The following is a 13,770-nucleotide window of genomic DNA, read 5'->3' on the forward strand; positions in this document are numbered from 1 at the left end:
ACTTTGTTATATACCCTTTGTTGGCAATGACAGAGGTCAAACATTTTCTGTAAGTCTTCACAAGGTTTTCACACACTGTTGCTGGTATTTTGGCTCATTCCTCCATGCAGATCTCCTCTAGAGCAGTGATGTTTTGGGGCTGTCGCTGGGCAACACGGACTTTCAACTCCCTCCAAAGATTTTCTATGGGGTTGAGATCTGGAGACTGGCTAGGCCACTCCAGGACCTTGAAATGCTTCTTACGAAGCCACTCCTTCGTTGCCCGGGCGGTGTGTTTGGGATCATTGTCATGCTGAAAGACCCAGCCACGTTTCATCTTCAATGCCCTTGCTGATGGAAGGAGGTTTTCACTCAAAATCTCACGATACATGGCCCCATTCATTCTTTCCTTTACACGGATCAGTCATCCTGGTCCCTTTGCAGAAAAACAGCCCCAAAGCATGATGTTTCCACCCCCATGCTTCACAGTAGGTATGGTGTTCTTTTGATGCAACTCAGCATTCTTTCTCCTCCAAACACGACAAGTTGAGTTTTTACCAAAAAGTTCTATTTTGGTTTCATCTGACCATATGACATTCTCCCAATCCTCTTCTGGATCATCCAGATGCTCTCTAGCAAACTTCAGACGGGCCTGGACATGTACTGGCTTAAGCAGGGGGACACGTCTGGCACTGCAGGATTTGAGTCCCTGGTGGCATAGTGTGTTACTGATGGTAGCCTTTGTTACTTTGGTCCCAGCTCTCTGCAGGTCATTCACTAGGTCCCCCCGTGTGGTTCTGGGATTTTTGCTCACCGTTCTTGTGATCATTTTGACCCCACGGGGTGAGATCTTGCGTGGAGCCCCAGATCGAGGGAGATTATCAGTGGTCTTGTATGTCTTCCATTTTGTAATAATTGCTCCCACAGTTGATTTCTTCACACCAAGCTGCTTACCTATTGCAGATTCAGTCTTCCCAGCCTGGTGCAGGTCTACAATTTTGTTTCTGGTGTCCTTTGACAGCTCTTTGGTCTTGGCCATAGTGGAGTTTGGAGTGTGACTGTTTGAGGTTGTGGACAGGTGTCTTTTATACTGATAACGAGTTCAAACAGGTGCCATTAATACAGGTAACGAGTGGAGGACAGAGGAGCCTCTTAAAGAAGAAGTTGCAGGTCTGTGAGAGCCAGAAATCTTGCTTGTTTGTAGGTGACCAAATACTTATTTTACCGAGGAATTTACCAATTAATTCATTAAAAATCCTACAATGTGATTTCCTGGATTCTTTCCCCCCATTCTGTCTCTCATAGTTGAAGTGTACCTATGATGAAAATTACAGGCCTCTCTCATCTTTTTAAGTGGGAGAACTTGCACAATTGGTGGCTGACTAAATACTTTTTTGCCCCACTGTAGGTGTAGAGGCCCATTTCCAGCAACTCTCACTCCAGTGTTCTAATGGTACAATGTGTTTGCTCATTGCCTCAGAAGGCTAATGGATGATTAGAAAACCCTTGTACAATCATGTTAGCACAGCTGAAAACAGTTGAGCTCTTTAGAGAAGCTATAAAACTGACCTTCCTTTGAGCAGATTGAGTTTCTGGAGCATCACATTTGTGGGGTTGATTAAATGCTCAGAAAAATGTCTTGACTATATTTTCTATTCATTTTACAACTTATGGTGGTAAATAAAAGTGTGACTTTTCATGGAAAACACAAAATTGTCTGGGTGACCCCAAACTTTTGAATGGTAGTGTAACTCTATAGCAGCAGGGTTCTTCTCATGTGTTTCCTTGATGTTCTGCACCATTCAGAGTGCCATGAACACTTAATCCCATGTCACACATGGATATGTTATTTCCTAACCCTGTGTTTACATTCGTGAGCGACGAGTTGCTTGTACTTGGACTCTTGTGGGTGTATAGTGACTGCAACTGCTGTCGCTTGTGGATTTGAACTGTTCAGCTTTTATTTAGTTACCGTGAGAAATGATAAGGCTCCTGAGTGGTGTAACAGGAAAATATGTTCACGCTGTCTGGAGTTTGAATCCCAATGATGCAAAAGCCATCCGTGGCTAGGAGTCAAGGGAGCAAAGTAATCTCTGGCAAGGATGGTGTACTGTCTCTACTCTGTAGTGGAAGTTCATTATGTCTAGATATTTTAAGTTCGTTTCTTAGACAAGGATTTTTTAAACTTGTTACCTTGTTAACAGTTTCGGCGAGAATCTTCCGCCTTCTTCAGAAACAGTCACCAGATGTCGAGTGGTGACGTGCCTTATCAGCTGATGTTGCATTATGGAGGCGTGAACGTCCCGCCCAATTTGACAGGTAGTTCATGCCTCCTGCTGTCAGGTCGCTCCTCCAGGACTGCGCTCCAGGTGTGCGACAGCGCATACGCTCCCTCATCCCGGTTCATCGTCCTCTGTGCCCGCTTGCGTATCTCCACTGCCTCTAAAATCCAACGCTGGTATCTATTTTCTTCAGCGCGAATGACTCTGGCCTCTTCCCAATTCATTATGTGATTTTGCCGTTTGCAGTGGCCTGAAATGGCTGATTTTAGGTTTTCTTGGTTTGCTTTTTCTTTTTCGGATCTTGAGTCTTTTTGTTGTTTCTTTTTCACATTCTATTTGGTGTTCTTTCCTTCGAGGAAAGAACACCAAATAGAGGAGGAGCGACCTGACAGCAGGAGGCGTGAACTACCTGTCAAATTGGGCGGGACGTTCACGCCTCCGTAACGCAACGTCAGCTGATAAGGCACGTAACCACTCGACATCTGGTGACTGTTTCTGAAGAAGGCGGAAGATTCTCGCCGAAACTGTTAACAAGGTAACAAGTTTAAAAAATCCTTGTCTAAGAAACGAACTTAAAATATCTCTCTCTACTCTGTTGACCACTAGCCAATCATGGCCATCTGTGAGCTCATGTATGTAGAAGACAGTAGATAGCTCTTTTCTCCAAGTGTGTTACGCAACCCTGTGACATTTCATACTCACGTCGTACTAGATTAGCAAAGCGAATTTACTGCACTAGCTACTGTACATACACTCACCAGACACACCAACGTTTTCTGCTACTTCCATCCAAAACATATAACATGCACTGCAAAAAATGATTTCTTGTTGAGAGAAAATATCTTTAATATGGGTGAATTTATCTATTATTTCTTATTAGAAGTTTACTAGAACTCAATTATAAGATTATTTAGTTTACTTTGAGGCGCTTTTACTAATTTCAAGCCTTAAATTTTCTTATTCTATTGGCAGATAATTTTACTTCTTTCTAGAATCTCATCTCATCTCATTATCTGTAGCCGCTTTATCCTTCTACAGGGTCGCAGGCAAGCTGGAGCCTATCCCAGCTGACTACGGGCGAAAGGCGGGGTACACCCTGGACAAGTCGCCAGGTCATCACAGGGCTGATACATAGACACAGACAACCATTCACACCTACGGTCAATTTAGAGTCACCAGTTAACCTAACCTGCATGTCTTTGGACTGTGGGGGAAACCGGAGCACCCGGAGGAAACCCACGCGGACACGGGGAGAACATGCAAACTCCGCACAGAAAGGCCCTCGCCGGCCACGGGGCTCGAACCCAGGACCTTCTTGCTGTGAGGCGACAGCGCTAACCACTACACCACCGTGCCGCCCTCTTTCTAGAATTGATTGCTTAAAATGAGCAAAATTATCTGCCAATAGAATAAGAAAATCTAAGGCTTGAAATTAGTAAAAGCGTCTCAGAGTAAACCAAATAATCTTACATTTGAGTTCTAGTAAACTTCTAATAAGAAATAATAGATAAATTCACCCATATTAAAGATATTTTCTCTCAACAAGAAATCATTTTTTGCAGTGTGAACGATTACTTTGTTGCTTACACTGCAAAAAATAAAAATCTTAGGAAGTTTATTTGTCTATTTTCAAGTCAAAACATCTAGCCACCCTTATTATAAGACATAATTGCCCAACAAGCAAAACCTCATTTAGCTAGAAAGGCTAGTTTTTAGACAGTCCATCTTGAAAATCTTGTAGAGACAAAATGTCTTGAAAAAGTCTTATTTGGAGCACCTTTGAAAATAAAACAAGTTTTTTTTTTGTTTTTTTTTTAAACAAGTAAGTACATTTTGGACATTTGTCAAATGCGGTTCATCTTGTTTCAAGAAAAAAACCCAAAGTATGCTTGTTTTGGGAATAAATGAACTTTACGATTGAGATCCTTAGTGTGAATGTAAGGTAACAGTCACACCTCTCAACAACATAGACCTCTTGTAGTAATCCAAGTCAAAAGCTACATCACCTCTTATTCATTATAAAGAATCCAGTGTAATGCTGGAAGGTTGACACCAGGTTGTGTTCATATGGGTTTTAAGTGGGTCCATTGCCACTACTTTTTATCCCCTGCCCAAACGAAGTTTGGCGGGGGATATAGAAACGGGTTCCGTCTGGTCACGTTTTCGTTTCCGGGCCGTATCTTTAAAACTACTGAAGATGCCTTCGTGAAACTTTGTATACATATCAAGCAACATGTGAACTGGTGCCTTTTGCTGTTTTGGATTTCTGAAAAAAAAAAAAAGATTTTTCAAATTTTTACGTAAAAAATGGATTTAACTTAGTTTCTAAGAGCAGTGTTCATTTCCGGAGCATATATCCAAAACTATTCATGATACGGATTTGAAACTTGGTATACATGTTAACAAGATGATGTAGATGTGCCTTTTCATACTAAGAAATTTGAGAAATTTAAATTTTTCATGTTTCCATGGAAACAATTTCAGACTTAGTCTCTCAGGTTAGTTTTGTTTCCGGAGCAGAACTTGAAAACTATGAGCGGTACGGTCTTGAAAGTTGGTATATGTGTTGATTAAGTAATGTATATGTGCCTTTTGATACTAAGAAATGTGAGAAATTAGAATTTTTTGCTCAGCTGGACCAAAGGTCCGGTGGGTTTATGCCATGGGCTGCTGAGGTCAGTGTAAAGAGGTAGGGTTGGTTTCCTGCAGCACAACTTGAAAAATGTGACAAATAATATCTTAAAACTTGGTATATAGGGCGGGGGATATACAGGACTCTGTCTTATTGTTATTTTCATATCCTTCTGATGGCTCTGCCATTGACTTCCATTCCTTTTATCTCTTTCTCACCTTATTTTTACTTCCAATCCCCATCCAGTCCACCACTTCAATACAGAAATCTATGCCCCCAGTCCAGAGGTTAATGACCCCAGTCAAGAGTAAAAAGCGATTAGTAGAAGAGAATAGTGAGGAGGAGGAGGAAGAAGAAGAAGAGGAGGAGGAGGAGGAGGAAGAAAATGAGGAAGAAGAAGTGGAGGAGGAGGAGGTAGATAGTAGCTGAGGAGTGTTGTAAAATTTTCTCCCCCTTAGATAACGGTGTTTTTTGTCTTCCTGTAGGAGCCTTTTAGTTATCCTGAGTCTTTAGTTCTGCACTGTCGTAGTGGTGGGCTGGGACACCATGTAAAATTAGAAAAAATACCTGCCTTACAGTGCTGTGCAAAAGTCTTAGGCACATGCAAAGAAGTGCTGTCGACCAAAAATGGCTTCAAAATAATGAAATGAAATGTTTCAACATTAAAAAAATACTATAAACAGTAATCGGTCAGCCATAATAAATGAAACAAAGTCAATATTTGGTGTGAGATGACCCTTTGCTTTAAAAAAAACAAAAAAACTAGTCTCCGGAACAGTGAGTGCAGTTTGATAAGGAAATGAGCTGTAGGTTTTACTGAGCATCTTACAGAACCAGACGCAGTTCTTCTGGACACTTTGACCGTCACACTCGCTTCTTCATTTTGCACCAAAACTCAGCAGCCTTCATTACGTTTTCTTTTTTAACCTGAAAAGTGCCCTCTTATCTAATATGCTGCTCAGATACAAACTTTTTTTCTGTAACATTTAATGCTGTGCTAGAAAACGAACGTTTGGACTCTAAAATGTTTTTGTACCGACTCGATAATGCAGAAGTCATCAAATAGAAATCTATAACGAAGTTTGTATGAACAAAATAGAGTGCCTAAGAATTTTGCACAGTACTGTTTTTTGTTGTTGTTATTGCTTTTTTGACCCCAAATGTCAAATCAGAAACCGGTCTCTACTGCCACAAGCAGTGAGAAACAAGAGAGTGTGGAGGAGGAGGAGGAAGCGGTAAAGGAAGACGAGCCCAAAAAGTTGGTCAAGGAAAAGTTGAAGGAGGGAGTGGAAAGACCTGTAATGCACTAACAAGACCTGTAATGCACTAAGCTGTTGCAGTAAGTGCTAACTGTGTACTAGAGGTCTGCGCGGGACAGAATTTTCAGTCCCGCTCCCGCCCGCTCCTGCCATATTTTGTCCCGCTCCCGCCCGCAAATCCCGCATGATGCAGACGTTCGCGTTATTTCTCACGAAAGTTCTTGTCATTGGCTTGGGGAATTAAACATGCTGAGCTTAGCTGAGCTCTCCACTGACCGATCCTTCACCTAGCGCACGTAGCGAGGGTGCGCGTTGCCAGGCGGCATGTGCAGCTGAGGCTTTACAGAGATACCCAACACACCTACCAAAATCTACAGTGGATATTAAGAATATTGTACATTGCACATAGCTTATATGTCACTCCTCACATTTACATTCTAGGAAATACAAGTAGGCCTATAAGAAATTAATATAATTTAAAGACACAGCGTGATGGTGCCCCACCCCCTACTTTGAGTGGATTTGAGCATAAATATCTACAGCTCGCGTTCAGGGGTGCGTTTTAAACACGTTTTTAGTTAGCGGGACTGCAGCTTATCACCTCTCGCGCCCGCAATGAGCTTTCAAAATTTGCCCCACGCCGCACTGCTTTGCATCGGGTCCCGCGGGACTCCCACGGGAGTTTAGGGCTCTACTGTGTACCCTGTAGCTGGCAAGCCCCTTGTAATAGACATGATGAGCAGAAATTGGAAAATTACTCCGAACACTGGATATGTATGAATGCTTCTTTGTTAATCTCTATTCATTAGAGCATTCTATATGATAACACTGTCCTTGATTCAGTCCCCATTTTCAGATACTACACGTGGGGAAGAGACATTTTTAACTGTATTCCCATTTATAAACAGCCGCATTTACACGCAAAATAGAGAACTGTACACATTCCCAAATGATCTACGGGTTAGCGCGTTTTTATAAAGATACCTAGTCAGTGACTTTCATTGTCTGAAACCAGCGCCAGCTAATTTACTGTATATTATCCATAAACAAAAGAATTTCAGCTTTTCTTTTGTAATCATTAATCTTCCCCACTTGTTATGGCTGGGTTTTGCATTCGCTGCCTGTCTCTAGAGATAACCTGCTGTTGACATTAAGCTGCATTGTTGAGCTCCATGCTTGTTATGCGCTTCTGGTCCTTTATCCAACCACAGACAGGCAAGCAGACAGACCAGCTCAGTCTATTCTTCTTTACTGCCTGTCTGTCTGCTCTGCCTCTCGCCAATACTCAGTCCTACACCTCCATTCTGCTCTATTTTTCAAGCTCGGCTCATTTGACATTCATCGCCTCTGTGTGTAATTCAGTAATCAGAATTCTTTGTCATACATACACACATCATAACAACCCGTAGATCAGATCCTGGCGAGATTTTGTTTCAAGCTTTTCTTTTTCTCCCAACCCTCTCCGGGCTCACAGTCTCTTTCAGTCCACCTTTACCGTACGTCTCCACACTTATCTGTTATTTCCATCCATGCACATTAATCCCTCCTTCCCTCTCTCCAGCTGCAGACTCCCAGTGTGAAGGGCTTCGACTTTGCCAAGCTTCACCTGGGCCAGCACAGTAAGGATGACCTCAGGGTGATCCAGGAACCTTTACCGGCACCAGCGCCAGCTAAAGAGCCAAGTGCCAACGAGAACACCGACGCCTCCACACCCAAATCCAAAGGCTCCTCCACCAAGGCCTCCCGTAACAGCCAGCACAGGAGGGGACAGTAAGCAACTCTGTTTAGTGGAATCAGACATGCTGGAATTAGACAGCGTGGTCTATGGGGCATCCCTTTCAATGAACATCTTCGTAAGGGACGATACTCATATTAAAATAACACATGTTCATCAATTTAGAGAAAGAGCTCTCATCAATAATGAGGTTTCCGTAAATCAATAAAGGTCTTTTTAAAAGCATTTTCTATCTTGCCCACAGATCGATAGCTCATGCATCAGAGTAATGGCATGAGGCAAGGGAATAAGCCAGTTCGCTTACCACACAGATCATCTGACATTGCAAATCAGAGATAACTGACAAACATGATTCACATCATGTGCCACGACTTACATGATGGAATACAAGTAGGAAATCAAAATTCTCACACGAGGATGATCTGGCCAGATTAATACATAACACTGACCTATATTTTATTTGATGGATTTTTATACCCCCGCTCCAAAGGAGGGGGGGAATACTGGGTTTTTTTTGTTTTATTTGTTTGTTTTGTTTTGTTTTTACCTCTGTCCATCCATTTGTACCTCCGTCCATCCAAAACACCCTTTTTCTCAGCAACCACAAATCGTAGCCACTTGATACCAAGCTTCAGCTTGGGGTTCTATACCAGGTATTCCGTTTTCAGGTCTGTCCCATATCAACTTCCTGTTTACCAACTGAATGTATATACAAAACATATAGCGTGGATTTACAAAATTTTTGTAACATTTTTCTCAGCAACTACAAATCACAACTGCTTGATATTTGGTACCGAGCTTCAGCTTGGGGTTCTATACCGTGTGTACCGTTTTCAGGTCTGTCGCACATCGACTTCCTGTTTGCCAACTTAATGTATTTACAAAACATACAGCGTGGATTTACAAAATTTTCCTAACACTTTTCTCAGCAACTACAAATCATAACTGCTTGATATTTGGTACCGAGCTTCAGCTTTGGGTTCTATACCGTGTGTACCGTTTTCAGGTCTGTCGCACATCGACTTCCTGTTTACCGACTTAATGTATTTACAAAACATATAGCGTGGATTTACAAAATTTTTGTAACATTTTTCTCAGCAACTACAAATCACAACTGCTTGATATTTGGTACCGAGCTTCAGCTTTGGGTTCTATACCGTGTATACCGTTTTCAGGTCTGTTGCACATCGACTTCCTGTTTACCAACTTAATGTATTTACAAAACATATAGTGTGGATTTACAAAATTTTTGTAACATTTTTCTCAGGAACTACAAATCACAACTGCTTGATATTTGGTACCGAGTTTCAGCTTGGTGTTCTATACCGTGTATACCGTTTTCAGGTCTGTCCCATATCGACTTCCTGTTTACCGACTTAATGTATTTACAAAACATATAGCGTGGATTTACAAAATTTTTGTAACATTTTTCTCAGCAACTACAAATCACAACTGCTTGATATTTGGTACCGAGCTTCAGCTTGGGGTTCTATACCGTGTGTACCGTTTTCAGGTCTGTCACACATCGACTTCCTGTTTACCAACTGAATGTATTTACAAAACATATAGCGTGGATTTACAAAATTTTTGTAACATTTTTCTCAGAAACTACAAATCACAACTGCTTGATATTTGGTACCGAGCTTCAGCTTTGGGTTCTATACCGTGTATACCGTTTTCAGGTCTGTCGCACATCGACTTCCTGTTTACCAACTTAATGTATTTACAAAACATATAGCATGGATTTACAAAATTTTTGTAACATTTTTCTCAGCAACTACAAATCACAACTGCTTGATATTTGGTACCGAGCTTCAGCTTGGGGTTCTATACCGTGTGTACCGTTTTCAGGTCTGTCACACATCGACTTCCTGTTTACCAACTGAATGTATTTACAAAACATATAGCGTGGATTTACAAAATTTTTGTAACATTTTTCTCAGAAACTACAAATCACAACTGCTTGATATTTGGTACCGAGCTTCAGCTTGGGGTTCTATACCGTGTATACCATTTTCAGGTCTGTCGCACATCGACTTCCTGTTTACCAACTTAATGTATTTACAAAACATATAGCGTGGATTTACAAAATTTTTGTAACATTTTTCTCAGCAACTACAAATCACAACTGCTTGATTCATAATAAGTGTCCTATTCCTTCAGTTGCTTGCATTCTGATATAAGTGAGAGTGGGGGGGATACGTAAGTGAGCAGTAGCTCACAGTTGATCTTGTTCTATATGATGTTGCAAATTGTAATCAAATAAAAAATCCTAAACTTCTGAGTTGACCAGACAGGCCTCAGTGATTACCTTCGGAATTGATAGGCACTCAGTAATATCTTAACTGAGGCAGCACTCTTAATCCGTATCAGAAAAATATATTTTTATCTCCATGTATCTCCTTTTAAAACATTCGGTCTGCATTGTGCTTTCTGTCAAATTTTGGAAGGATGAAGAAGCAAGCTGTCTTATCAGAGCAGTGATGAATGTAGTACTGTTTTATCATGCAAGAAAAGGAATGTTTTAATGATGAATTGCCATGTAGAGTTCACTTTGAATAATGAAAATTTGGAATCATTTGTCAGTAAATTAGGAAATTCAGCAGTTCAGTGCTTTTGTTTGAGTAAAATGCAGACACAAGATCTGTCACAATTCCTAAATAATTGCCTAATCGCATTTTAATTAATTGTTAAAATCAACATTTTTCAGTATAAATATACAGTATATGGTCATTCATCCTAAATTAAATTACATTTTAGTATTTATTCTCACAGGGTCTGGGATGTTTTCTGATCAAACGCAATAATATTAGTGTAGTTTTAACATTACAGTGTCCTCCATGATTATTGCCCCCCGTAAAGTTTCGTAAAAAGGGTTAGAGAAAAAAAAAATCCACCTTTTGGTGATGTTGCTTCTTCTTACACTGAAAAAATGAGAAATCCAACCTTTAAAAAATGTATTCAAAGATAAACAAATCCCTGATCAAGAACTAATTATTTTCACAAAAACACATGTGCCACTATTATTGGCATCTCTGAAAATTATAGTTAATGTAGTCAATGTAACTAAAGCATGTTTCCCATTTAAAACTTGTACATGTTTGAGTTGATTGGAGTGTGTAGGAACTTTCAAACTGTGATCCATGACTTCCTGATTAACTGGGGTACAAATATGAGGTGACACAGAGGCCAAATTCCCTCAACATGGGATGGATGATAAAAGAACACACAAACCGAATGAGGGAGAAGTGTGTTAACCTTCATAAGTCAAGGCATGATTATTAAAAAATAGCTGCTCACCTGAAAGTGTCCATTTCTACTGTTAGGGCAATAATAAAAAAAAAATGGACACCAACTGGAACTGTTACAAACTTGCCTGGAAGAGGACCCAAGTTTAATTTGCCTCCACATATAGTAAAGAGGATGGTAAGACAGGAAAAAAATCCCCAAGGATCACTGTTGGTGAATTACAAGAAAAAGTAAAATCTTAGGGTTTCTAAGTCCCCAAAACCACCATCAGATGCCACCCTCATGCCAACAAATTATTTGGAAGGTTTACCAGAAAAAAAGGCTTTTCTGTCAGTTTTAGTGGGGCTTGAAAGTTTGTGAACCCTTTAGAATTTTCTATATTTCTGCATAAATGACCTAAAACATCATCAGATTTTCACACAAGTCCTAAAAGTAAATAAAGAGAACCCAGTTAAACAAATGAGACAAAAATATTATACTTGGTCATTTATTTATTGAGGAAAATGATCCAATATTACATATCTGTGAGTGGCAAAAGTATGTGAACCTTTGCTTTCAGTATCTGGTGTGACCCCCTTGTGCAGCAATAACTGCAACTAAACGTTTCCAGTAACTGTTGATCAGTCCTGCACACCGGCTTGGAGGAATTTTAGCCCATTCCTCCGTACAGAACAGCTTCGACTCTGGGATGTTGGTGGGTTTCCTCACATGAACTGCTTGCTTCAGGTCCTTCCACAACATTTCGATTGGATTAAGGTCAGGACTTTGACTTGGCCATTCCAAAACATTAACTTTATTCTTCTTGAACCATTCTTTGGTAGAACGACTTGTGTGCTTAGGGTTGTTGTCTTGCTGCATGACCCACCTTCTCTTGAGATTCAGTTCATGGACAGATGTCCTGACATTTTCCTTTAGAATTCACTGGTATAATTCAGAATTCATTGTTCCATCAATGATGGCAAGCCGCCCTGGCCCAGATGCAACAAAACAGGCCCAAACCATGATACTACCACCACCATGTTTCACAGATGGAATAAGGTTCTTATGCTGGAATGCAGTGGTTTCCTTTCTCCAAACATAACGCTTCTCATTTAAACCAAAAAGTTCTATTTTGGTCTCATCCGTCCACAAAACATTTTTCCAATAGCCTTCTGGCTTGTCCATGTGATCTTTAGCAAACTGCAGACGAGCAGCAATGTTTTTTTTGGAGAGTAGTGGCTTTCTCCTTGCAACCCTGCCATGCACACCATTGTTGTTCAGTGTTCTCCTGATGGTGGACTCATGAACATTAACATTAGCCAATGTGAGAGAGGCCTTCAGTTGCTTAGAAGTTACCCTGGGGTCCTTTGTGACCTCGCCGACTATTACACGCCTTGCTCTTGGAGTGATCTTTGTTGGTCGACCACTCCTGGGGAGGGTAACAATGGTCTTGAATTTCCTCCGTTTGTACACAGTCTGCCTGACTGTGGATTGGTGGAGTCCAAACTCTTTAGAGATGGTTTTGTAACCTTTTCCAGCCTGATGAGCGTCAACAACACTTTTTCTGAGGTCCTCAGAAATCTCCTTTGGTCGTGCCATGATACGCTTCCACAAACACGTGTTGTGAAGATCAGACTTTGATAGATCCCTGTTCTTTAAATAAAACAGGGTGCCCACTCACACCTGATTGTCATCCCATTGATTGAAAACACCTGACTCTAATTTCACCTTCAAATTAACTGCTAATCCTAGAGGTTCACATACTTTTGCCACTCACAGGTATGTAATATTGGATCATTTTCCTCAATAAATAAATGACGAAGTATAATATTTTTGTCTCATTTGTTTAACTGGGTTCTCTTTCTCTACTTTTAGGACTTGTGTGAGAATCTGATGATGTTTTAGGTCATATTTATGCAGAAATATGGAAAATTCTAAAGGGCTCACAAACTTTCAAGCACCACTGTAACCACAAACATAAGCACATGAAGTTTGTAAAATGCTACAACAGCTTTGACTGGAACTGTGTTCTCTGGTCTGATGGAACAAAAAATGGAGCTTTTGGGCAATAAACACCCAAGGTGGGTTTGGTGTATAAAGAAGGACGGCTATAATGAGAAGAACCCGATCCCAACTGTAAAATATGGTGGTGGTTCTGTGATGTTTTGGGGCTGTTTTTCCTCCAAAGGCCCTGGAAACCTCGTTAGGTTACATGGCATCATGGACTCCATGAAACATCAGGACATTTTAAATCAAGATCTGGCTGCCTCTGCCAGGAAACTAAAACTGGGTCACCATCAGAACTTCCAGCAGGACAATGATCTGAAGCACATGTCCAAATCAACACAAAAACGGTTCACTGACCACAGAATCAAGCTTCTGCCCTGGCCATCTCAGTCCCCTGACCTTAACACCAGTGAAAACCTGTGGGCTGAGCTGAAGAGGAGAAGCACAAGAGAGGGCCGAGGACCCTGGATGATGTGGAGAGACTGTGTAAAGAGGAATGATCTCAGATGCCCTGCTCTGTATCTCCAACCTTATAAAATGTTACAAGAGAGACTCAGTGCTGTTTTACTGCCAGCGGGAGGGTGTACGAAGTATTAAATGCTGGGGTAATAATAATAGTGGCACATGTGTTTTTGTTGAAAATAATTA

General features: G+C 40.8%; 1 protein-coding gene across 3 annotated transcripts in view; it reads left to right on the forward strand.

Annotated features, from left to right (window-relative positions):
* Positions 1-13,770, forward strand: part of LOC132887900 (protein FAM107B-like) — a 338,230-nt gene that overhangs the window by 147,173 nt on the left and 177,287 nt on the right. For all 3 annotated transcript variants that reach the window (XM_060923673.1, XM_060923674.1, XM_060923675.1), the window contains exon 12: positions 7,714-7,922. In XM_060923673.1, the coding sequence (XP_060779656.1) occupies positions 7,714-7,922 (209 nt within the window). The remainder of the gene's footprint in view (positions 1-7,713; positions 7,923-13,770) is intronic.

Source organism: Neoarius graeffei, chromosome 6 (genome assembly GCF_027579695.1).
Source record: "Neoarius graeffei isolate fNeoGra1 chromosome 6, fNeoGra1.pri, whole genome shotgun sequence".
In the NCBI taxonomy this organism is placed as follows: domain Eukaryota; kingdom Metazoa; phylum Chordata; class Actinopteri; order Siluriformes; family Ariidae; genus Neoarius; species Neoarius graeffei.